Source organism: Papio anubis, chromosome 11 (genome assembly GCF_008728515.1).
Source record: "Papio anubis isolate 15944 chromosome 11, Panubis1.0, whole genome shotgun sequence".
Classification (NCBI taxonomy): domain Eukaryota; kingdom Metazoa; phylum Chordata; class Mammalia; order Primates; family Cercopithecidae; genus Papio; species Papio anubis.
In genome coordinates this window covers 73,584,284-73,611,025 of record NC_044986.1, presented here as the reverse complement: position 1 = coordinate 73,611,025, position 26,742 = coordinate 73,584,284, and the positions used below count along the sequence as shown (strand labels likewise).

At 43.2% G+C, this 26,742-nt stretch overlaps 1 protein-coding gene across 47 annotated transcripts in view; it reads left to right on the top strand.

The window, feature by feature from the left end:
* KCNMA1 (potassium calcium-activated channel subfamily M alpha 1) overlaps positions 1–26,742 on the top strand; it is a 766,524-nt gene that overhangs the window by 672,835 nt on the left and 66,947 nt on the right. For all 47 annotated transcript variants that reach the window (XM_021943995.2, XM_017962870.3, XM_017962890.2 and 44 more), the window contains 3 exons: positions 8,249–8,372; positions 12,727–12,951; positions 17,117–17,309. In XM_021943995.2, the coding sequence (XP_021799687.1) occupies positions 8,249–8,372; positions 12,727–12,951; positions 17,117–17,309 (542 nt within the window). The remainder of the gene's footprint in view (positions 1–8,248; positions 8,373–12,726; positions 12,952–17,116; positions 17,310–26,742) is intronic.

Sequence of the window (26,742 nt, the reverse complement as noted above, 5' to 3'; positions counted from 1 at the left end):
TGAGAAAAGTCCTGTTAGCCCCGTCATAGTGCCTTACATAATAGATGCTCAATAAAGTCAGTATTTGCAGCTTGGATAAAAGGCCCACGGAGGGATGAGAAATTCACCTCCTTTTAATCAAGTCTCTCATCTCCCAGGGAGACCACTGTAGGGTGCCCTTAATTTGGATGGGATGCTCATAATGACAGAGAAGTCCTCATCGTGTGATAAGACACAAGGTCTTGAAAATCAAGCGAGAAAAGAATGCAATTTTCCAGCCATTTTGTAACTTTCCTTTTTCATAACATTTTTGTGTGTTTGGCTGGTTATTTGTACTTTAATGTAAATTTCTGAAGTCCAGCATTGAACCCAGTGCCACAGAAGGAACAGGGATTGGCTGTCTTTGCCTGTAAGGGAAATTGTTTACTTTAAAATATGATATCAGCTTCCTCACAGTGGGTTTGCTAGAAAAGGGATTTGTGGTTTTGCTTTAGGCTGTGTCTTCAAGGCGAGTTTTTTTTGTGTTTCTGTTGTAGCAAGGCATTTAGTTCACTTCCTGAGATTAATTGATACCAAGTGGCATTTCTTGCTCTGCAAATCCTCAAAACAAAGATCTTTTGCAGGCACACCTCAGAGATATTGCAGGCTCAGTTCCAGGCCTCCACAACAAAGTGAATATCGCAATAAAGCAAGCAGCATACATTTTTGTTTGTTTGTTTTCTAATACATATAAAAGTTAGGTTTACACTCTTCTGTAGTCTATTAAGTGTGTACATACCTTCATTAAAATACTCCTAAAAATGCTAGTAATCATCTGAGTCATCAGTGAGTTTTAATTTTCTTGCTGCTAGAGTGTCTTGCCTCAGTGTTGATGGCTGCTGTCTGATCAGGGGGTGGTAGCTGAAGATTGTGGTGGCTGTGGCAATTTCTTAAAATAAGACAACAATGAAGATTGCTGCATCGACTGACTCTTCCTTTGACAAAATATTTCTCTGTAGCATGTGATGCTGTTGGATAGCATTTTACCCAGAGTAGAACTTCTTTCAAAATTGGAGTCAATCCTTTCATACTCTGCTACTGCTTCATCAACTATGTTTATGCACTATTCTAAATCCTGTGTTGTCATTTCAACAGTAATCACAGAATCTTCACTAGGAGTAGCTTCCATCTCAAGAGACCACTTTCTTTTCTAACCCATAAGAAACAATTCCTCATCCGTTCAAGTTTGATCATGAGATTACAGCAATTCAGTCACATGTTCAGGGTCCACCTCTAATTCTAGTTCTCTTACTATTTCTACCACAGCTGCTGTTACTTCCTCCACTGAAGTCTTAAAACCCTCAAAGTCATCCATGAGGGTTGGAATCCACTTCTTCCAAACTGCTGTTGATATTTTGACTTCCTCCCATGAATCACGAATGTTCTTATTAGCATCTAGGATGGCGATTCTTTTTCAGAAACTTTTCAATTTATTTTGCCCAGATTTGTCAAAGGAATCACTATGGCAGTGATAGCCTTATTAAATATATTTCTTACGTAATAAGTCTTGAAAGTCAAAATTACTTCTTGATCCATGGGCTGCAGAATGGTTGTTCCAGCAGGTATGGAAACAGCATTCATCTTATACATCTCCGTCAGAGCTCTTGAATAATTGGGTGCATTATCAGTGCACAGTAACATCTCAAAAGAAATCTTTTTCTCTGAGCAGTAGGTCTCAACAGCAGGATTAAAATATTCAGTATGTCATGCTGTAAACAGTTGTAAATGCCTGACTTCAAAGCTTCAAAGGAAAGGCTGATTCTTGTTTGGAACTAATGCAGCTGGTGACTTTAAGTTGAAGTAAAAGCTCATTTACCATTCTGAAAATCCTAGAGGCCTTAAGAATTATGTGAAATCTACTCTGCCTGTGCTCTAGCAATGAAAAAATAAACCTTCAATTCGAAAAAAAAATATATAATATCTGCAAAGTGCAATACAGCCAAGTGGAATAAAATGAGGTATGCCTATGTTCTTTTTTTTTTTAAGACAGGATCTGGCTCTGTTGCCAGGCTGGAGCACAGTAGTAGTGTGATCTCGGCTCACTGGCAGCCTCAACCTCCTGGGTTCAAGTGATTCTCATGCCTCAGCCTCCTGAGTGCCTGGGACTACAGGCGTGCACCATCTGCCTGGCTAATTTTTGTATTTTTTGTAGAGATGGAGTTTTGCCATGTTGCCTAGGCCAGTCTCAAACTCCTGAGCTCCAGTGATCTGCCCACCTCAGCCATCCAAAACGCTGAGATTACAGGCATGAGCCACCATACCTGGCCATGCCTGTATTCCTTATTTGACTTTGGGCACGCTGAATTTCTAGCTGTGGACATTGGAGGGTGAGCCGAGATGCAAGGGTTATGGGGTGAATTTCCACTAATCATTCATATAAGTGGTGCATTTATAAGTGCCTGCGATGCTGGTTTCCCTTTCTTGGTTGCTTAGGGCACTGCCACTTTGGGTGTTTTGATGGAGAATGAACAAGATATGGCTGCCTCCTGAAAGTGGGAGGGTCTGCTGTGGGCACCCAGCAGCACTGGCCTTCAGCCAAGTAGACCTTTGTGTTGAGGCTTTGCCTCTTCTCTCACTGGCTGTGCCACCTGAACATGTTACTTATCTATTCTGTTACCCATGTATACACAGAGCTCGATAATAACATAAATTACCTACAGCTTTTCTTGTGATTAGCGAATCATGAAACGTAGGTAAAAGTTTTAGTGCATCAACATTTGGAAGGGTTCGACTCATGGCAGCTATTCATCATAGTAACAACAATGGTAATAGTACTAGTAGCAGCAATAGTAGTAGTAACAGTAGTAGCAGTAGTAGAAATAATAGCAGTAGCTCTATATCTTTATTATTGAAATGCTCTCCCTCCCCTACCTCCTTTCACTATAATCAGAGCTACTAATACATGAGTGGGTCCTAAGCAAAGTGTGAAGGATGATAATCATAAGACTCGTTAACACTTCTTGAGGGCATGCTCTAGGTCAGATGGTATATTCAGGGCATGAAATGTCTTTACTTGTGTAATCCTCAAATGGAATCCATTGAATAATGCTAATGATTAACATTCCCATTTTACAGATGAAGAAACTTAGGCAATGTACAACTTAGCAAGTAATAGATGAGCCAAGCCTTGAAGACAGATATTTTGACTCTAGAGCCAGGCCGCTTAAACACTATGATATATTGTCATTAAGGACATAGGTGGTTTCCTGCCCTTAGTGGTATCAACCCCTGAACACTCCATTTGGAGACGGACTGTATAAGTCAGACTGCTCAAATTAGCTGGCTAGTGTTCAGGCTTCCTCTTTGCTTTAAGCTGGGCTGTCATTGGCATTGATCCTCAAATGCATGTCTAAGTTAAAGACGGAGAGAAGTTACCACTCTGGCAGAGCAGATCTAACATGCCTGTATATTGGTGGTGGGTAGAGAAGGTGGTTGGAGAGGGGAGGGATATTGACCCAAAACCTTTAGAGGAGATACTGGGTATTACATATGTATGTCTATGTATTCATGAAATAATGGCAGGATGCTTCCCCCGCCCCTCCTTAAGTCGACAAGAAAAACTTAAGATTCAAGAAGGGCAGCCAGGGGCCTTCAGCTGAGGGATATCTGATACATTGTGCGTGTTTTTCTTCAAGGTGGGCTATTGTGTTAATTTTCTAGGAATGCTGTAATCAAGGATCACAGACCCAGTGTCTTAAACAACAGAGCTTCTCACAGTTCTAGTGGCTAGAAGTCTGAGACAAAAGTCTGGGAGTGTTGGTTCCTCCCAAGGCTCCTGAGGGAAGGATCTGTTCTAGACCTCTCTTCTTGGATTGCAGACCTCTGTCTTTTCCCTCTGTCTTCACATAATCTTCCCTCCTATGGAAAAGCTGGCCCAAATTTCCTCTTCTTGTAAGGACACCAGTCCTATTGGATCATAACTCACCCCAATGACCTAATTTTAACTTAATTACTTTTTTAAAGACCATATTTCAAAATACAGTCATATTCTGAGGTACTGGGGGTTAAGACTTCACATAAAAATTTGGGGGAGAACACAGTTCAGTCCATAAAGATGAAACAGCAGATATACCTCACGTCATAGAGTTTCTATTACCCTAAAATAAGGCATGTACATTGGCTAAGTCGCAAGTGACAAATGAGCCTTGAATTAATTATGGCACCTTTTAGGGAAATTGAAAATTACTTTGTGAGTGGAAGACTTAGGTAATGTCATTGTGATGTGAAAGACAGTATCTAATCCTGGTCCTTGGTTTCAACTAACTGGCCTTTGAGGAGTTGTGGGAGAGGCTTTGGAAGTGGGTCTCTATCATTTTGCAAACTGAAGATGTTGGGATCACTTATTCAGGAAGATTTCTCATGATCCTCCTTTCCATACAACAAACTGTCCAATTCCTTTGGGTTTCCCTGGGTCGTAGCAGTGTTGGTTGGTGTGCTCAACGGCAAATGCTTGGACTTTCTTCTAGTAATAGAAGCTTTAGAAACTTTGATTTAGTCCCTGTGGCCAACTGACTGTCCACTCTCCACCTGTTCCAGAGATCTCTCTGCAGCATAAGCCAGCCTAAAGTACCTTAAATTACTACAGGAACAGACATGGTAAAGAAATTTATACTGTCTGGCCAGAAACAGTTACAGACTCTGTTGTTGCTGGAATGAGTTGTGTTCCCAGCTTACTCCCAGACTGTGAAATCCAGTGAGTGTGTAACAGTGCTGGCCCTTACTGGAGCCATAAATTAATCCCTCTCCCATGCTGCTTAGCTCTCATCTTCACTCTAGCAACCTTTCTTTGCCTACTCAGGGCTCTCCAGCTTTCTGATATCCAGCAATGGTCCAGTACTTTCAAAATTCTTCTAGCTGTGTCTTTCCCCAATGACAGCACAGTGTTTCAAACCTTCAGGATCTTCTAGGCTCATCCAACCTTTATATGCATATCCTCACTGCATCCCTCGCTCTCCTGGAATGTCTCAATGATAGAAAACCCACTGTCTTGGGCAACAACTCATTTCATTTTCGAATTACTTTCAGTTTTTATAACACTCTTCCTTTTTTGGAAACATGATTTTTGTTCTCTCTAAATCTCATGCATCATTCTTAGTCTGCTGTCAATCAGTCATACTCAATCAGTTTAATCCATCTTCTACTTGACTGTCATTGCACATCTGGAGACAGCTGGAAGGCCTGGTCTGAGTCTTCTGTGCCTTAGGTTGGGCACTATAGTATCCGACATCTTCAACCATGGTTTTAGGTGCCATTATTTGGCCTTTTTCATTTGGGCCTCAATTCTCTGAGTGGGTCCTACTGGCTATTAGTGGATCAACACTGCAACATGCTGAGATTCCTCTTCACTTTCCATGGTTCAGATCAAATGCTACTTTCTTTGCAAAGCCTTCCTTAATGCTACCCAAATACGAGGATATGAACAGCTTTTTTCTTGGTATTCTCATATCACCTTGTACTTTCCTGTAACACTTGCCACAAGGTACCATAACTATTGAACTATTGGTTTATATGTATTTTTTCTCCTGCTATCTTGTGGACCTCTCTTTGACTAGAGACTTTATCTTAATCATTACTGTATCCTGCATTCCATGCTCAGAATAGGGGATTCTTATTGGTTGCTTTACTGTTTCAATAAACTGAAGTTAGAATTCCAAGTACCAAGCTGGTCAGAGAGGGTAATGTCTCTGTTCTGGGAGGTTTTTGATGTTCTTCAGGTCAGTCTCTTTGGGGGAAATCCTGGATTGTTTATATTTAAATGGTCCAAGCCAGGCTGAGAGATGTGTGGGGAGTAGAGTGTAGCATGGCATACCTCTAAGACTTCCTGGATGCCTCTGGATGTTCCAGTGCAAATCATGGCTTGTAGCTCCAGTGTCAAATTATGCCTGGTTTCTGGAACCCTCTACCCCAGTTAATGAAGCTTGACATTAGCTGTCTTTTTTTCTTTTTATTAAAGGGCGATTGATCATCAGGCTTGCTTATTTGCTTTTCTGGATGAAAGTTGCAGGCCACTGTTACCAATGTCTGACTCCTTCCCAGAAAGAATCAAATATACCAAACCAAAATGTATCTCCTCTTCCCCAAGGCACATATTTTCTAAAAGTGTTTGTTTGTTTGTTTTTTTGCCAGCTTGCTGTTTGATTTGCTTGCTTGCTGATATTATGGGAACATAATTCTGAGTATCTTTTAAATCCTAAATGCATTGGGGGCAGGTCTCAGGTCATCCTGAGATAACACTTTCTCTCCAACCAGTAAACAGGGCAAGGGAATTTGAACTTGACTCTATATCTTCAGGGCAAGTCTACTAAAATCTTCTTGCAACTGAAATATGTTCTTCAAGGGCTAGAAAGAGTTCATTTTGTTCATTTTCTCAAACCTCCTCTCCATGATGGCTGTTGTTTACCTACCTATTCCAGATAATATTAATAGATATCTATGCAGCTGTTAAAGACTCTTCAAGGACAAAAACATCCCTCAAAATTTGCTCTCACCCTGATCTGTAAATAGTTCTTATCAGCAACTGCCTTTTTATCTTAACATCGTTGACTAAGTTCAGTATTTGGAAGATGACCTGGTGATTTACATACCTCAAGACCTCTCAACAATCCAGACACTGAGATGCTACTCAGAGTGGGATTATTCTTTTTCTTTTAAGATCAGATGTTACAGTTCCTGTAATAGTCTAGCATGTTCATTGACGATAACTTTGCAAGTTTGCTTCACATGGTATTTGTCATTTGGTGTAGTCTAAAAGCAAATTCTCAGGCACAAATAAATGCAGTGAGAGAGTTTTTCTCACCTTATTTGGGAGTGGGGAGCATATTGGAGGGTCATGGTAGATATTCAAAAGCTTAATCCTAGGTTTTTGGGTCATGGAAGGGAGATTGCTGTCTCACTCTGTACCCTTGACATGTAAGTGGGAAGTATCAGAGACATTTCAGAGGGACAAACAGTAAAAACTAAATAAAAGTCACCCTCTGATGTTGAAATATAGAATTTCAAAAGGTAAAATCACTTCACAATAAATGTATGGAATTTGACCCTATGTATATTTTCTGTCTTGTGTTAGCAATATTAATCAGAAAAGATAGCTCCATTGCAAGAATGGTTAAGTATAGCTGGGACAATGTCCTAATTATATGGCCAGTTTTGCAGGAAGGAACAATGACTTCCCAAACCTGAGGTGCTGAATCACTATCAGAGATAAAAGCATGGACATTGATTATGATTCAAGGTGCAGGAGCTTATTTATTGTGCTGTAAGCTTGTTAGACCTGCCTGATTCCATTGCAATTCTTAAGGTTGTCAGTGAGGCTCTGCCAACCCACTAGACGGGAGGCCTTTATGGAAGCATCTTCCTTTTTCACCAATAAACAAGGCGATAGAGGGTGAATGTTGCCCTGAGAATTGGAAACAAGTTAATTAAGATGCATCTGAGCTTGAGACTGTCGTCTAAGGAATGCAGCAGCTGGGAGGTGAAGGTGGTGGGGAGCGTCATTGGATGGTTAGTGCATATACAGTTGTCAAGGCAAGGAGAGAGGGTGTTGTTTAGTATTGAAATCATGTATTCCAGATGTGGGCATTTGGTAGTCAATCTGCTCTGAAGTGACATGCTACTGAATCTTTAAAGGGCTTCAGCCAGGGAGAGCAAAATCTGATTGGGCAAATTGCTAAAATATTTAAAGTGCAGCCTGTTAAAGCTTTTACTGCGAAGAGCATCACGTCAGAAGTTGTAGTCAGAGGAACGAGTAATTGGCTTTCCATCCTCATGCCAGTCAGTCAGCATGAGGCTCTATTCCTATTCCTTCCTCTTCATTGCCGAGGCTAATAGCAACCCTTTGAGGGGTGTGTGTGTGTGTGTGTGTGTGTGTGTGCGCGCGCATGTGCGAGCGCTGGGGAGATCGAAAAGCTGGTAATATGAGAGGAAGAGGAGTGAGGTAGACTTTAAAAGGGAGGCTAAATCCACAAAATGTTAGGAAGACCATTTAGGAAAAGAGGAGCTGGGGAAAGGCAGAAATGCTCCCTGACAAAGGTCAGCTGCACTTCCAGACGCGGGGTGGTGGTTTGGGGGCAGTTGTCTCTCAAAGGATGGATTCTGTAAGCAGAAGAATGGCTTTCAGTGACAACCACTTCCTCTGCATCTTTCATATCCTCTGAGATGTAATTCAGGGGGCACTTTCCATTTATAATTTATCACATTTTCCACTTAGGTTTTCCTGTCCTTTTCTCCCCAGGCATGACCCCTTGTTAATTCCTGGCAATGACCAGATTGACAACATGGACTCCAATGTGAAGAAGTACGACTCTACTGGGATGTTTCACTGGTGCGCGCCCAAGGAGATAGAGAAGGTCATCCTGGTGAGTGAGGGATTGTTCATCTGATGTTGCCCGCTTCTGCCCTGAACCACATTTGCTGGGAATGGGGTTTCCCTAGTGGGACAGTGGGATAATACTGTCCCTAGTCCTAATTATTTTTGATGCTTGAAATTCTGAGCATAGATTGAAGCAGCTAGACCTCTGATCAGAGCATGAGCAATATTCAGAATTTTCAATCTCTGCATATATTGGCTCCTCATAAGAGTCGGTGATCACGTGCTGTGGGAAAGGCATGGTGGGAGGTGGTATGAACGTAATTCCTGTGGCCATGGCGCTGGTGTCAGAGTCTGCCTGTACCAATGATTAGCTGCATGGCTTGGGTAATTCACTTGACTTTTTGCACTTCGGTTTTCTTATCTGTAAAAAGATGAGATGAGAATGACCCTAACTCATAGGGCTGTAGTGAAGATTAAAATCCAACATATGACTCAATAAAGTTACCTCTTATTCTTACTATTATTAAATGTTGTGAGGAAAGCTGAATGCTGCCTGTATTGTTATTGGTTTATAGCAATGTTTTGTATTCTTATAGATAATAGCCTTGTGCATCTGCGAGCTTTCTTAGTGCATGTCGTAGACAGGCAAATGCATGATGATGCATGACATAATGATGACAATAATGAACTATAGTCCCCTTGGGGAGGCTGGGGCTCAGAGTCCTATTTCGTGTAAGGCTTGTGAACATCTTCATAGCAGCAGTGGGCTCACCCAGTCTCTCCCAGGAATGTCAGCGTAGATAACAATCCATTCTACTCTCTGCCCTTGTTCTATTAGCAGCTTTGGGTCTTAATGCCTACATTGGTTTTCCTACAGTTTATTGTCTTGCTAATCCATGAAAAATGGATTAATAATCAGGAAAGTCAGATGGAAGGGTTCTTTCTCCCTTGGGCCTCTAATCCCCAGATTGGGATTGGTCTGTTCCTTTCTGTCAGCCAGGAAAATCCTATCATTTCTGATGTCGGGACCACCCTTCCTAAACAAGGACTCTTCTGGGTCCTCAGAATGGCTGTGTATGCTAACACACTGGACTTTCCCCTGTGCTTTATCTGTGTGTATATGTGTTCTCAACTTAATTATAAATCAGCATTAACAGCCAATACAGTATCAAGCTGGAGGCTGTCTCAGAGGTGGAAAAGTTGCAGGCAAGAGCACAGAAAGTCAGAATTCTTAGCAAACAGCCATTGTCCAACTGACCAGGAGTGCAAATGGTTCTATTTGCAAAGCTGCTTCACGTATGTACATCCTTTTTGTTTTGTTTTGTTTTTCTTGAGACAGAGTCTCACTCTGTTGCCAGGCTGGAGTGCAGAGCCATCTTGGCTCACTGCAACTTCTGCCTCTCGGGTTCAAGTGATCCTCCTGCCACAGCCTCCTGAGTAGCTGGGACTATAGGTGCACGCCACCACACCCAGCTAATTTTTTAATATTTTTAGTAGAGACAGGGTTTCACCATGTTGGCCAGGATGGTCTCGATCTCTTGACCTCATGATCGCCAGCCTTGGCCTCCCAAAGTGCTGGGATTACAGGCATGAGCCACCACACCTGGCCATGTATGTACATTCTGATGTATTCATGGCACTTTTGCTCTGGTGGCCTAAACTTAGCCTGATGTTACCACTTGTGGCAGGTCATAGGCTGGATGCCCTATCTGGGACCTAAGGTTTTAATGACTTGCCTGGATATTGGTGTAGTATGCATGCCAACTGATATTCAATCAACATCTGCCAGCATGAAAACATTTAGGAGGTGAGTTACTACTTCTATGAAAAATAACATCATTTAACAAAACATCTCCAGGAGGCCTACTATGTGCCACACACTGTTCTAGTTACTGGAGATGCAATCCCTGACAACGACTGCTCTCACAGAGCTTATATTCTAGCAGAGCGGGGCCGGGAGAAGAGGCGTTATCTCTAGGTAGACAAATGAGTACATAACAACATTTCAGATATTTATAGGATGCTTTGAAAAAAGTAAAGCAGCATTGTAGGCTAGAAAGAGACTGGGAGGTGCTGTTTGGAAAGTATGATCCAAGAAACCCTCTCTAAAGTAACACTGGGCTGGAAATGAGAATGACAGGTAGGGCCAGCTACATGAGGATGCTTTGAGGTTGTGTACTCACTGGGTACAGGAAACTAACTGCTTTGGGGATTCGAAGATATAAGAGATAGTCCCAATTGTAATTTCCTGGATTAACTAGAGAGAAGTTATAAAATGTAACCCATGAAACAGTGTATTTAAAGCTAAGTGGTAAGAGGCACAAAATGCTATTGAAATGTAGGGGAGAAGGACTAGGGTGTGTTGAAGTGGCCAGGCAAGTCCCATCAGATACACACAGGTTGTGCTTGGGTTGGGCCTGGAAGGATGCATGGCAATTCCTGATCAGTTGATCAGTTTCTCTAGTGTGCCTCAAACCCAGCAGAATCAGACACACCAGGGCTGAAGCTCTAGAATTAGGACATTCATAAGGTTCTCTGGGTGATGTAGCTGTGGCCAGTCTGACGATGGGTGTTTTGATCCCAGATCGAAGTTCCTGGGGTCAGCATCTGTGCCTCGGCCACTCGGCTAACTGTGCCTTCTCCACCTCCCTAGTCTAGAATTCACTTCCACCCTGGGCCCAGTTGATACTCCTCTGGCTTGTTGAAGGGAGCTAGCCTCCCAGGTGACCTGGCCAATTAAAAATAATTAGGAGCCCCGTCACATAACAGTGCATTATAGACTGGTTGGCTCTCTGCTGTTGGCACCCAGGCACTTGCACTTCCATGCAGCCCAGATAACTAACTCCAGGTCTTCTGCAGGAAGTGGGGATATGTGATGTGAGCTCCCCAGTGGGTCTTCCTTGGTCACAGTTTCTAAGGCATTTCTTACAGCTTGTGTCTTCGGTTTCCGTGGACTGTTGCAGAGGGAAACCAATAATGGTGACAGCCCCTGCTTTATTCTAACGATCAGGTAGTGAAAGCTAGCTTCCTCCTCTCCTTGGGGGTTACTGTAATAACCCTGACATTGTCGTGAATTGCAATATTGGCATTTATACAATCAATGCAGCCATCAATTCTAGAGATTAAATCAAGCAGAGTTTGATATGTACAGTGGACATTAATATGCCTCCCCCAAAGCATTGTAAGCCACATGGGGCCAGCCAGGCATGCAGTGGGTGGACAGGGATGGGAGGCATTGGACAAAGGTCCACAGCTAGCCTCCTGGCCTCACTAGCTCAGTGAATCAAAGGACCAGCAGTGACTGAACAGTTGTATTTCCTGGGAAGTTGGGGTTCTCCTCTAATAGAGTGACTGTGTTCTTTCATTTGTCTGCTTTGTAGATAGAGGTTTGGAGTTGGAGGAAGACACTGCTCTGTTGCTCTTACTAATCTCTCTCTAGCCCCTTGTAATGATTATTTGGGGAGATCTTTTCTCCGAATGATGTAAGCAAAGCAGGCCCCTCCAGAATGTCCTTGGAAACTCCAAGGCAGCATTGGACAGGGGTCAGCAAACTTTTTCTGTAATAAGTCATGTAATGAATAATTTAGGTTTTTCAGGGTATAAGATCTCTGTTGCTACTGATTAGCTCTGCTGTTGTAGCATAAAAGTAGTCATAGGCAATACCTAAATGTATGAGCATGGCTGCATTCCAGTACAACTTGGTGGGAATTTGAACTTTATGTAATTTTCACAGATTATGACATAGTCTTCTTTTGATTTTTTTTCAACCATTTTGAAGCACAGAAACCATTTTTAGTTCACTGAACATACAAAAGAACATGGTGGGCCAGATTTGGCCTGTGGGTCGTAGTTTTCTACTCCTGGCTTTAGGTAGCATATTCCACCTGCTGATGCATGGACATCTCACTGATAAGTCTAGAATTCCAAACTCAAATTTCTCCAACTGAGCCCAGTGCAGGCATCTGACCATTTTATCATCATCTCAGCAAGCAGGCCAGAAAAGGCAGCTCATTTAATCAATAGTTTCATGGAAACGAAGACTTCTCTTTCCAAATAGCATAAATATTCCTTTTCCTTTTTATTTTACCTCCTGAAAATTATTATGAAGATCTTCTCACACGTATTTATGGCATCTCTTTCTTAAATCTTTTGTCAAAGAAGGTAGCAATGTGCATGGATATACATTTGGATACATTTATTACATAAATATAATACGTATACACATGCTCAAATTATAGCTTTGTATGGCACATATATAACATTGATGAAATAAACATAATAGCACATAGTAAGCTCTCAGCAAATATTTGCTTGATTCTTTGCCCAAATGATTTTTCCACTCCTTACGATAGCCCTACGCAGTCTTCTCTCTGATGCTTACACACTTCTCCCTGTTGCAGACTCGAAGTGAAGCCGCCATGACCGTCCTGAGTGGCCATGTCGTGGTCTGCATCTTTGGTGATGTCAGCTCAGCCCTGATCGGCCTTCGGAACCTGGTGATGCCGCTCCGTGCCAGCAACTTTCATTACCATGAGCTCAAGCATATTGTGTTTGTGGGCTCTATTGAGTACCTCAAGCGGGAATGGGAGACGCTTCATAACTTCCCCAAAGTGTCCATATTGCCTGTAAGTCCAAGGTCACATTATTGATGCCTTTTCTTCTTTTCATTCACAAAAGAAAATCCCAGATGGATATAATAGTTGTAGCTTTGATCATGCCTGTGCTTCTTCATCTGGGTATGGGCCTGAGGACTCAGCACTTCCCCTATTCTCTGTCAAGGAAAATCCAAACCCTGGGAGACCTTATTAAAAGGAATTTGCAGCCAAGTTCAGTCCGTCATCAGGGATGAAGTTTAGCTTGTATCAAGTATATTAACCATATCAGTGTCTAAACACTCTCTCATTCCTGCCTATACAAAACCTAGAGCATTGTTATATTATGATGTTTATAGTAAGGGTTTGCTTACAGAACTATTTATAGCGTTATACTTACAGCATTTTTAATGCTTGAAGAAACCTTGATCTGTGCCACCTTCTGTTTTTAACTAAATAAATGCAAATAACAGAGTTCTTTATTTCTGCTGTACAGAAGGCCAACTCCTTCTGCAGCTCAGCCCCTAACCCCTGTTCGTTTAGAAGTCCCGCAATGTGTTCATGGTTGTGTTTGTGTGTGTGTGTGTCCATGTGTGAATGTGTGCATGATATTCTTGACTGCAAAACATTAGGACTTCGGTCTGAAAAAACAGTCTGGGACTCTACAATTTAGTGTGAGGATATGGGATTTAGGAGTCATGTAATTAACTACTTCTTAATCATAGTGAATGCATAGTCCACAAACTCTCAAAACATTGTAGAGAATTATGCATTTCAATGTTTGATGTAATTCTCTACATCACAAATTCATGCAAATCTCACCTCTCTTCCAAATATTTTTCTTGTAAGTTCACATCCCTAAAACTAAGAAACAGGGGCCGGGTGCAGTGGCTAATCCCTGTAATCCCTGCACTTTGGAATGCTGAGGCGAGAGGACCACTTAAGCTCAGGAGTTCATGAGCAGCCTGGGCAACATGGTGAGACCGCTTCTCTACAAAAAGTTTAAAAAATTAGCTCAATGTAGTGGTGCATGCTTTTAGTTCCAGCTACTTGAGACTGAGTTGGGAGGATCACTTGAGCCTGGGAGGTCGAGGCTGCAGGGGGCTATGAAAGCACCACTTTACTCCAGCCTGGGCAACAGAACAAGACCCTGCCTCAAACAAAAACAAAAACAAAAACTGAGGAACATGGATCTCTCTACATGTCAAGAGGTCTGGGTTTTTCCCCACTTACAAAGCTAAAATCTATTATTTCTGTTATCAGCTTCCAAAACCTCAGAAATGGGGGGAAAAAGAGCCAAGTAATATAATTCATTAAAGAACATGTAAGAATCTATCCACAAGTAGTACTCGTTACTCATTAGATGCCACCATGTGTCTTTACATAATGCTGGCACAATAGGGACTCAATAAATATTTAAGGGAGTATGAAAAAGATCAGACAGTTATCTTTTGGATGCTGGGGCAAAAACCCACTGCCTTAGTGAGCACAGACAATTGAAAATAATCACCTATAGACAAACAGTCATACACAGAGGAGAGCATAAGCATATATATACTTCGCTAATTCCAGAAATATGGTCAATTTGATTATATGATTCCATGGTTATCTTTCTATCATGTGCTCCTCCACATAGTCCCCTGACCTCTAAAAGTGTCTTTGTAAAGAGTTTATTATTTTACCAGGATACATGAGTCTGCGTGTGTTTGTGTGTGTAGAGAGATGGTTATATGTGTGATATTTGGTATTTGTGTGTGTGTGTTGTGTGTTTGTGTGTGTTTCTTCCTGTGTGACCTTGTTTTCTTTTTTTTTATTTTGAGATGGAGTTTCACTCTTGTTGCCCAGGCTGGAGTGCAATGGCACGATCTCGGCTTACTGCAACCTCCACCTCTTGAGTTCAAGCGATTCTCCTGCCTCAGCCTCCTGAGTAGCTGGGATTACAGGCGTACACCACCATGCCCAGCTAATTTTCTGTATTTTTAGTAGAGACAGGGTTTCACCATGTTGGCCAGGATGGTTATAAACTGCTGACCTCAGGTGATTCACCCGCCTTGGCCTCCCAAAGTGCTGGGATTACAGGCCTGAGCCACCGCACCTGGCTCTGTGTGCCCTTGTACATGTTCACTCATCTGTCTTCATATATGTGAATGAGCTGTCATCTTTGCAGGTCTTTTTCAAACCCTCCAAAATTTAACATACTCAAGCACAATAGATTTTCACGAAATGGGCCTTCACCTATGTCTTCACAGAGTTTATTGGTTAAACAGTACCCTGCCTATAGGGCCAGCCCAGAGAAACATAAGCGATTTCTGTGTATGTCATTTGTATTTCTTGTGGTTTGAAATCATGTGTGTACAACTGCACAGGGATCATCTTATATCATAATTATGGCTGGCTTCCCTACAAAGTGAAAATTAAAAGAATATGGATGCAGGCAATTGAGGCTTATGTACTGGCAAAATGATTCAGGAAGTCGATCAGACTTGTTTTGTACCAAGAGATCACAGGAAAAGAGGGCATTCTCCTTCTCTCAAAAAGATGCTGCTCTAGACCCTGGAACTAGTTGTGTCTCAGCAGTACTCACAGTGCTAAATGCCCCTTCCTCCATAGTTGCACAATATTTTAGGGGCTGAGAATAGAATCATGACTACCACTGACTCATAAAAGAGGGTAGATAGGCTCCATCTCTGCAGCCAAGTCTCTTCTTCTCAAAGCCAGTTCTCCAGAAAGGCAGATTACAGGAGGACTTTCACAGATAGGTGGTAGTTGGCAAACCCTTGGTCTACACAATCGGTGAGTTGAAGGTAACTCAGGTCACCACATAGGCAAAGAGGAAGCTAGATTCAGGCTAGAGGGCCAGTGAAGCTGGTGGCCAGACGGGAGCCCCAAAATGATGCTGCATGGCCACTGGGGAGCTGATGATTTTGCTGTGGCTCCACCTGAAGACACAGAGCATGTGGAGGCCATGGCCCTGTCCTTCAACTCTAACCCTTCTATTTTATCCTGTGCTTGCATTCCTGGACTCTGTTGTTACCTCCTGGATCCGGGATTTTTCCACTGTCTTTTGTTGTTATTTTTTATGTTAAAAAATCTGTTTACTGGCTTATTTATTTTTTAATAAGTATATATTTGTATATTTGTAATATACAAATATGTTCTTGTTATAAAATATTCAAACAATATAGAAATATATAAAGTCAAAAGCAAACTTTTCCCTCACCCCCACCAATCCTATTTCCCTTCCCAGAAGGAATTACCATTATTAGTGTAATGGGTATTTTTCCTGTGCTTTACTTCCAAATTTACATACATTTATATATATGTGATTTTATTTTGTGGGATTTTTTTACATAAATGAAACTATACTTTTTTAACTGCTCTAGAACTTTTTTTTCACTTCCCCCTCTATCTTAGAGAGGCTTCTAAACTGATGCCTGCATGGGCAGCCAGCTCTGCCTCTTTACCTCCTGCATACATTTTCATTGTGTGCATGTCCAAAAGTATATTTCACCATTCCTATGTTGTTGGACAATTAGGCCATTTCCTTGTGTACTTTTTCTTGCTGAAAATATGCAATAAAATTATATGACCTGAAGCTTAACTCCTTTCCATATCTCTTTTGCATTACACACATTAATTCCACTCCATCCATAGCCTCCAAATTGAGCCACATGTCCAGGCCCACCTCATCACTCCATGCTCACTGGCCATTTCCCCTTGGCTGCGTTGAAACTGCTGTCTTTTGCCTGAGACAGAAGTGACCTGCTATTAAATAAACAGGCACTTGAAACCCACCCCCTCGTTACGTTCTGAAAGCCAGAGGTTGCCACAGGACAGTTACTTAAATCAAGACAATTTCCAGGCAGGAAGAAGATGTAGAACCCTGGCATTATTCCTCTCCCGCGTTTGTTGTAATAGCTTGATTGAGTATTGAGAGCAAGCTTAAAATGCTGCCATCAGCACCGGCTACCCTTTAGATTAGCACACAGCTCCTATTCCCTTGAATGTAGTTAGGCCAGCTTAATGTCAAGGCATAAAAAAGATACTTGTTAAATAATTTCCCAAAGCTCCGACTCCATCTTTAATTTGTTTTTATTTTTTTCCTCTTTCCCTCTCCTCTCACTTTTGCTCCGTTCTCTCTCTCTCTCTCTCCCCCACCTCTGTTTTTTTTTTTTTTTTCCTTTCCTCTATGCCAAAGGGTACACCATTAAGTCGGGCTGATTTAAGGGCTGTCAACATCAACCTCTGTGACATGTGCGTTATCCTGTCAGCCAATCAGAATAATATTGATGATACTTCGCTGCAGGACAAGGAATGCATCTTGGCGTCACTCAACATCAAATCTATGCAGTTTGATGACAGCATCGGGGTCTTGCAGGCTAATTCCCAAGGTAAGGACAGCCTGTAATACTTCTTTGCTGTGCCTACGGGGGACAGGGGCTGGCAAGAGGGATATCCTTCACTCAGTAATTCAAAGAGGCTCACATCAGCCTGCCTGGCAGTGAAACCTGCGGTCGCCGTGATGGCTTTCAAAGGGGCATCTGCTGCCTCTTCTTTCCGTTCCCGTGCAGGCTTGAGACCTGGTCACCCACACACAGACTAGGTTGCCTTTCCAGAGGATAAACAAGCCTTTAAATGGCCACCCCCTCAGCTTTCCCAAAGAGTGGCTTCATGACCAGTGTCATCGTCTAAATGTCAGATCACTGAAAAGATGCTGGCTGCACAATTCTGACTGTTTCCTTCCAATATATGTTTTTGCCATTGGGCTGGGATGGGAGGGAAACTTTGCTATTGTTAGAACTGCCTCTAGGACTCTGCTGACCGAGGGATGGTAATCTCTGGAGAGCGGCAACTCTATGGACACTAAAAGTCATTTAGCAAGTGGTGACACTTGTCAGACCACACATTTTCCTATCGGAGGCAAAGCAGCCTTAAGTGACACACGTCTGCCTTCCTACTCTGCCCCTAGTCTTTTCTGTCATTTGCTTTGGGACCCTGGGCAGGTGGTTACAAGTAAAGATGTCTAGGGGTCTCAGAAAGGCAACACAGCAAAACCTTCATAACAAATGACCTCCGTAATCAGGATCTGGCAGGATAGGATGCAAAGCATTTTCCTTTGAGTGACACCTCCGTGTAGGCTTGCCATGAATTGGAGGATCATTGTTACAGACGAGCTACGAGACAGTGGCATTGGCTGCCTGATGGGGACCTGAATCCCATCAGCCCAGGATGGAAGGCTGTAGGAGCACAGCCCATGAGAGCTATGGCTACTGGGATATGAAGCATCATCTTATTGATAGCTAGGCAAGCGTCTGACCTCCTTCCCGTCATGCTAGGCTTTCTAGAAACTCAGCTGAATCATGCATCCTGGATCTGTGAGCTACATTATCTTTTGTCAACTTGACATCACCACCACTGCCTTCTAACATTTGCTTAGCATTGCAGAAAAGCCAGGAACAATAGTTCCTAGAATCCTCTTCCCTGCATGGCTCTGGGCTAGAGTCAACTGGTGGGAGATGGGCACTGGGGTGAGATTTGGAAAGTGGAGGAGAAAGATAGACTTTGATTCTTTGGAGGCAACGGCAGCCAGACCCTGGCCGACCCGGGTTCAAATCATCTCTCAGATGAGCTTTCTAGGAGCCAGTGTCTTCACTGCTAGGGACTGATAGAGGGGCTGGGGCTTCCCTGAGGATCTTGAGATTCACAGCAGCTTCTGGTCAAGCTTAAGAGAACCTTCCCCTTTGGTGTTGCATGTGAAATGGATTCTGTCCTTCTGACATCACCTTGATTCAGCCTGAAGCCTAATTTTTGACCTCTCCACACAACCATCCTTCCTGCCACACCCAAATCTAAATATTGGTATCCACCTGCTCAGCTGTGCCCGCAGGACAGCACAACGTGTGAAGGCCTAGGAGAGGCTCTGAGCTTACTCCCAGCTGCATCCTGAAGAGTCAGAGCCTGCCTCCTGTGCGGCCTGCCTAGGTAGCACAGGCAAGAGAGGATGTGAGAAGACAGCAAGCTAACGTTCTAGAAGGCGAAAGAGGCAAGCTGGCATTTGGTTCCTGCCTTTAAGCCCTTGACCTTCAATATGTGTCCTCTCTGCCCTGCCACAGTATGGGTGTCTGTTGGGGGAGCCTGTTAGGGTTACAGAATCTCATGGCCCATCCCAGACCTGCCGGGTCAGAGTCTGTATTCCAACAAGATCCCCGGACAACTCAAATGTACCCCTTTAAAGCACAGTAAACCTTCACATGAACAGGACATGACCAACCCTTGGTAGATGATCCTCCTCTCCTGGAGAGGAGTGAACCATCAAGGGGAGTAGAAAAAAGTGGAAGCAATGATTCTCCCTTTAAGTAGAGACAGAAGCCAGCAGGAGGGGGCAGGAAAACACTCCCTTTCCCCAACATGACTGTTTCTTCCAAACTCAATTATCATGATTTTCCAGGGCCGTAGATTAGAATCTCAGAGTATAATTTAGTTAAATACACATCTGATATAGATGTTCCTTCCAGTTCTCCTAAACTTTATCCCAGCCTCTTAGATCCTATATAAAGGCCAAACTGGTAACAATTTTTCCACTCCCCGGTGCCCAAAAGCCTTCTTTATTCTTTTTTAGGACAGGATAAGCAAGAAAAATAGGTTTTGACAGGAGATATGGAGGAAAGAGAAAGGGAGCTTATTTTTCCTCCAAAGGAAAAAAGAAGGGCACTCTTTCTTTTGTATACACACATGCACACAGTTATGGTCTGAATGTTTTTGTCCCCTCTACCTACTCCCTGCCAAATACATACAGTGAAATCCTAACCCTCAAGGTGATAGTATTAGGTGGTGAGGCCTTTGGGAGGTGTTTAGGTCATGAGGTGGAGCCCTCATGAATGGGGCTGGTGTCCTCATAAAAGAAGCCTGAGGCTGGGCACGGTGGCTTACGCCTTGGGAGGCTGAGGCGGGCAGATCACCTGAGGTCAGGAGTTTGAGACCACCTGGCCAACATGGCAAAACCCCATCTCTACTAAAAACACAAAAAATTACCCGGCTGTGGTGGTGGGCACCTGTAATCCCAGCTACTCAGGAGGCTGAGGCAGGAGAATCGCTTGAACCCAGGAGGTGGAGGTTACAGTGAGCCGAGATGGCGCTACTGCATTCCAGCCTGGGCAACAGAGCAAGACTCTGTCTAAAACAAAACAAAATAAAATAAACAAACAAATAAATAAATAAAGTAAAAGAAGCCTGCGAAAGACCCCGTGCCCCTTCTGTCATGTGAGGACACTGCAAGAAAGTCCTCACCAGAGACTGAATGTGCCAGCGCCTTGACCTTGAACTTTCCATTCTCCAGAATTGTGGGAAATAAATGTCTGTTGTCTATCAGTCACCCAGGTTATGGTGTTTGTTACAGTGGCCCAAATGGACTAAGACTGCACACATGACAGAAGAAGGCAGAGGATGTGTCTCTATGCTCAGCAGTGATTCTCGTAGACCCCTGGTCAGCAGTGGAGAGGAGCATTTGTCTCTCACTAGCCAGCAGTCTGTTCTCTCCCTAAGAGAGAGTGTCAAAGCTCTAGGCCCACCAAGCCTTTATGTCCCATTGTTTTCTTGTCTGTCTGCTCCTCTCTTGTTTTTGAATATTGTTCTCTGGTGACACTCTAACCTTGTAAAGGCAGTGGTCCAGTGGGAGCCATCAACACAGAGAAATCGCTCCTTCTCCAGTGCTCACTTCTGGCTGCAGACCCAGCACCCCACTCCTTGGGCTCCTGTCAGTCTGTGAGCTGAGTCTGTGAGCTGAGTTTCCCTGCCTCTCTATATCTGAGACCCTTTTGACTAACTGCAGTGCCCACTGGCCTAAGATACTTTTGCCATCCTTCATCTGGGTGTTTGGCATGATCAAGCTCCAAGGGAATAGGAATTATGGGGAACGAAAAGGATTTCATGTTACTCTCCTTTTTTTTTTTTTCTTTTCTTTTTTTTTTTTTTTTTTTTCTGTTTTTTTTTTTTTTTTTTTTTTTCGTTTGTTTCTTTTTTGAGGTACAGTCTCTCTCTGTTGCCCAGGCTGGAGGGCAGTGGTATGATTTCAGCTCACTGCAACCTCCACCTCCTGGGTTCAAGTGACTCTCCTGCCTCAGCCTCGCCAGTAGCTGGGATTACAGGTGTGTACTGCCACACCTGACTAATTTTTGTATTTTTAGTAGAGACAGAGTCTCACTATGTTGGCCAGGCTGGTCTCAAACTCCCGACCTCAGGTGATCCACCCACCTTGGTCTCCCAAAGTACTGGGGATTTCTTGTTACTCTTATCATTTTGGGAAACAAATCTAACTTCCTCTGAGTGATAACTGCATAGATTTCTGGCCACTGACACCCTTGCTTTCATTCTTACGTATTCTGTGGTCCTTTATGGAACCTCGTGCTCTGCTTTGTCTGGTGAACTGTTTCCATGTCTCTAGAACCTCACTGGGTAGAAATGTGGACTCCGGACAAGCGCCATGCTCTGGGGCCAGAATATGCATGCAACCTTATGGAAAGCTTTCCTAACATGATATAATTTAGCATGAAAAATGTGCCTTCACATTGAGAAAGTAGAACCTTCATTGGACAACTGCCACTGCATGTTATTAGGGCTCCTAGACTAACAAAGCCTCTCTTTTCTCTTCTGTTCTCTTTTCACATTCCCTTTTGATGTCACTTTTCTAGCCCACATGGTGTCAGAACTGACCCAGCCTAGGGATTCTGGACCAGACACTTTCTGAAAAGACCCAAGATGTGATGGCTTGTTGTCAAAAACAATTACAGAAAAAGGTGGCATACCCCAAGCCAGATGGTATATCCAATGTGACAGTCGGGTCTATGAGATGCAGTTTTAATATACAGCAGGCAAAACTGCAGTGACAATTATATAAAGCAGATGAAGCTCTTCTTGCTGGTCAGCAAACATCAGCTCAGAACCACTTTACAGCTCTTTACCAGCAACTAAGTGCCTTTATTTACAGAGTGCCTGTCACTTCCCTTTGGCTGGAGAGCTGGTGTATTATTTAGCACACATTTATCCAGGGAAAACATTTCAATTTAAATCAGCTGGTACAACAGTGGCTCTTGCCAGACTGTTTCCCTGCGGTTCGAAAAGATGAGAACTGAGTCTGATCTTGGAAGAAAGGGTGAGCAGAGGGAGGCAGGGTCTGCTCTCTGAGCTGCTTCAGTTCATACCTGAAAAGAGGGAGCATGCCATGGCGTTTCCCATTCTGCTTTCATATTGTTTTGAAATGAGGATCTTGCAGTTTCTTCCTGCTTACCCTTCCAGGAAGGGTAACTCCTAAGGAAAACAAAAAGGAATAAATGGCTGTTCTCCATGCATCAGGCACTCTAAAGGCCCAGAACACAAAGGTGACCAAAGGTTGCTTGGATTCAGCCACTCACTATGCTTGCAGGACTCAGGTGAGAGGGAGGGGGTATCCCCATAAACAATGACAGTGCAAGGAGACAAGGACGAGGCTAGAAACAGAGGAACACAAAGGGATCCTTGGTTTATGTATTTTGAGGAATTGAGAAGGCTTTCAAGAAGAGGTGGCATCAGCCAGGCATGGTGGCTAACGTCTGTAATCCCAGTGCTCTGGGAGGCCAAGGCAGGTGGATCACAAGGTCAGGAGATCGAGACCATCCTAGCTAACACAGTGAAACCCCGTCTCTACTAAAAATACAAAAAATTAGCCAGACCTGGTGGCACACCCCTGTAGCCCCAGCTACTCGGGAGGCTAAGGCAGGAGAATCGTTTGAACCTGAGAGGCGGAGGCTGCAGTGAGCTGAGATTACACCACTGCACTCCAGCCTGGGTGGCAGAGCAAGACTCTGTCTCAAAAAAAAAAAAAAAAAGGCATCTGTGGATGATTTGAATACATGTGGCTATGGAGCACTTGAAATGTGTTTAGGAATTAAATTTTTCCTTTTATTTAATTTTAACAAATATAAAAACTTAAAGTGACCCATAGCCAGTGGCTACCACATTGGATGGTGCAGTCCTAAAGTATAGACTTGTCTTGCTAAAGGTTTGGATTTGGGGGAGTCATTAAAGATTTATAGGAAGAGGGTAATTAATTCCATGCTTGAAAAAGATAACAGGTGGGGGCAAAGCGAGCTGGCTTGAGACAGAGAGAATGGAAGTAAGGGCGGAGGTCCCTGGGGATGTGTTAGAGGGACAGGGACAAGTACAATTTGGCCCCAAAATGGTACATGTAAGGCAGCAGGGAGAGATGAGGCTGAAATGTGGGTTGGGCATTGAAGAATTTCTTTTCTTTCTTGAGTTAGGAAGCTGTAAATAATTTTTATGTGTCTATGAGTTAGGAAGCTGTAAATAATTTAGTAGGCACTGGGGAGTTACAGAAGGTTTCAAAGCAAGAGAGTGATGGGATTGGACCTGAGCTTTAGGGAGACGGATCTGGCAGCCCCGTGAAGCATTGTTTGGAGTGGAAAGGAAGACGATGCAAGGACTCTGGTTATGAACTGTGGCTATCCAGATGGAAGCCTGAAACCTTGGACTGGAAAAAGAATGGGAGGTTCCAGCAGGAGTCACTGTAGATACATACCAGTCTGCATGGATGTGTACTTCCTTCTGGGGGTCAGAGGATGGCAGAGTGGAGGGACAGGCTGCAGTAGAAAGCAGTATTGGGAGGATTAGGTTTTAGTCATGGTTTATTTCCACAAGAACTTAGTGGAAAGTCCAGATGGGCATGAAAAGCTGAAGGGTGGAAATGAAGTCCCTAATCCAGGAAAAAGTTGCTTCTAGTGATCTGACCCATTGCTCATGCTCTAGGAGCAAAGGAAAGCCTCAGGGAGAGGGAGAGAGGCAAGAGAATTGCAGGACCGAAGATAAGGACCATCTTAGAAAGAGAGGGTAGAGGGAACCTTTGGTAGAAGCCAGAGAACCAAAAGCTGAGCCTGTCCCGAACGTCCCAGGGGAGGGAGGAGCCATGATCTCAAACCCAAGACATATGTCCACTGCCTAGTTCCTCTTGCCTTTTTTCCATATTCTGTGTCTCTCTATAGACACACACACACACACACACAGCTTTCCTCCCACCCTCACTGACCTGAAGCTATAGTTACACTAAATGAACGTCCGCATGTAAGCAGGCACTCTCCTTTCTCTGCATTTCAACAAAAGTCAAGAGCCTCAAGTAGGGAATGACATTTTTCTTTGGAAGTATGGCAGCAGTCCTTGGAGAGATAGCATTAATTGGGGGCATAGGGCACACCTTCCCTATCCTAAAGTCTGAGATGTCTTTTACTGTTCCAAAGAAGAAAATGTGATTTCTCTTTTATCTTTGTGTGAGACAATGTGGATTAGGATCTCTAAATTACTGGATGACAAAAAGCAGAACTAAAAGGGCCTTCCTAAAGTGGAACTCTGGGATCAAATCCACAGAATAGAATGCATTGAGGACCTCTGCATGTTAATTTTCAAATGATCAGTAAAGACAGGCTAGATAAACCTTGGTGATAAAAGCATCATTTCTTTAGAGCAGTGATTGTTTCATCTTTGTTGGGATAGGAGGGAATGTGTCAAGAGCTATGAAGATTTGAAGGAGAAATTTGACAAACAAAAAAAAATGTTGTGAAGAGGACAGCCAGAATGGGGCAGTGCCTGGACAACATGTCACTTGCCAAGTGGCTAAGAGAACAAGGCCAGCAGACTTAAAGGGCCATTTAATCTTCTGCTCCATTGGACAAAAACCAAGGCCAATGGTTAATAATTAAGGAGAACAGGATTTTAAGGAAGATATTTCCAGAATAGCATGGACAGCCTGCAATGCAGTGAGCCTCCTATCCCTGTCTCTTTGCCAAAGGAGAGTTACTGACACGCTCTTTGTGATGGGAGGGAGATTGGTAGAGAGATGAGTTCTGTGGTCCTTTATAACTAAGGATATCCAGCATGTTCCTGATTTTTATTACACAGGGATCTGTGTTTTATATGATCTGCATTGTAACTCCAGAGGGAGAGCTATGGTGTTTGTCAGGATTGGGGTCATGAGTCTTTTAGTGGAAGCATTCATGTCCTTCCTGAACGGCACTGTCTTTGTGTTTAAAGATGAGGAGCAGACGGCATTGGGGTGAGCAGCTGCACATCTGGCTTTTCCATTAATTGGACAGACCACCCCATCTTCAACTTCCACACCACCCTTCCACACCTGCCTTTTTCCCAGGGCTCTGCCTTCTCCCACTTCTACAAGCTTGGCTTTCCTGACCCCCAGGCTGCTCGCTGTTTCTTGCAGACACACCTATACATGTATCCTCACACACATTCCCCCTCCTTGAAATCAGAGAAGCATTTTTTCAGCTGCTCCCATATAACATTTCATTACCACAATATTCTCTCTCAATTCTGAAATGGCGGTGGGGGAGAAGCCATTTCTCTTTATACCCACTGAACGAACAAAGCTCAGCGCTAAAATATTTTTCTTCCGTTGTAACTGAAACGGCTGTTGGCTTCCGTCCCAAAAACCAGAAAGACAATTATACTTAACTGTTTAGAGATTTATAAATACCACACTGGAGTAGCCTCTAGGTAGTAACTTTAGATACCCAGCCCAATAATTTTCTTTTATTGGTTTGTGATTTAGATCTTATTTTGAGTCCTCTATAATAAGAGTAGTACATTTCATTAAAAGAGCTTACTAAACAATAAAGAAAATCTGGCTTAGGGCTCTGAGCAGGTCTCAAGTACAGAAAGGGGACTGCCCTGTTACATTTCTTCTGTGGACATCACAAGATGAATCTCATCACAAGAATCTCAGGTGCAGACGTATTTCAGCAGAGCAGCATTTGCAGCTGTTTTCTAAATGACTTCAACTTACGAGAATTTTTCCTATATAGCGTGTTTCATCACATGAGAGATCCTCTTTAACCCTGCCATTTACTATTCTGGTAATGTATTCCTAGCAAAAGAAACAAGGATAAACAACAGCAGCAGCTGTAATAAGAGACTGAGAAACTTGGGCTACTTTCTGAACTCATGGAGGGTTTTATGCCCTCTGTACATAAAAGACTTTCTTGGAGAGTGGATTGCAGAAGAAAAAGTAAAAACAGACAAAATAATCTTTTCCTTCCAATTGCATGCATGGAGGGCATCCCCACTCAGGCCCAGCTTGGGACAACTGTCGTGAAGGGAAATCTTAGCTTCAGAGACAGAAAGCAGATGTGGGGTGGTGTTGGCGTTGGACTGAACTTATGGTTTTAGCATCTGGCTCTCATGTGCCAGTTTACTCCTCCAAATTTGTGTGCCTGGTTAATGACTCTTTTAAAAAAATGTAATTTTTTTTTTCAGGTGAACTATACACCAGGCACATTCCTGTGTAATATCTTTTTTAATCTCCCTGACAATCTGCTGAGGGAGAGTTACCACCTTCATTTTACAGATGAGAAAACAGAGGCTCGGGGGAAATTAGGGACCTTTCCCATAGCCTCATAGCTAGTCAAGGGCACGTGGAGTTGATCTCCAAACATCTGATTTCCAAGTCCATGCTTTTCTCAGCACATCAGCCTGTCTCATAAAAGGCAAGTGCTATCCTGATGAGAATGGGCCTGAAGATATACATGTACTTTCAAGGGTCACGGGGGCACCACCAGGACAAACATTCAGGGGGATGAAAGTGCTCAAGGTGTGCCAGCCTCACTTCTAAACTGGTCCTTGCACCCAAGGGGATGAAGTTTGTTTTCAATGGTTCTTGTCTCCATGAATCCCCGTTTTTTGAGCCATTGACCCTAGCTGTTCCAACAATGAGAGGTACTAAGATTCTGTTGGCTTGAGTCTTTCTTGCTACTACCGCTGGACAAACGAGTA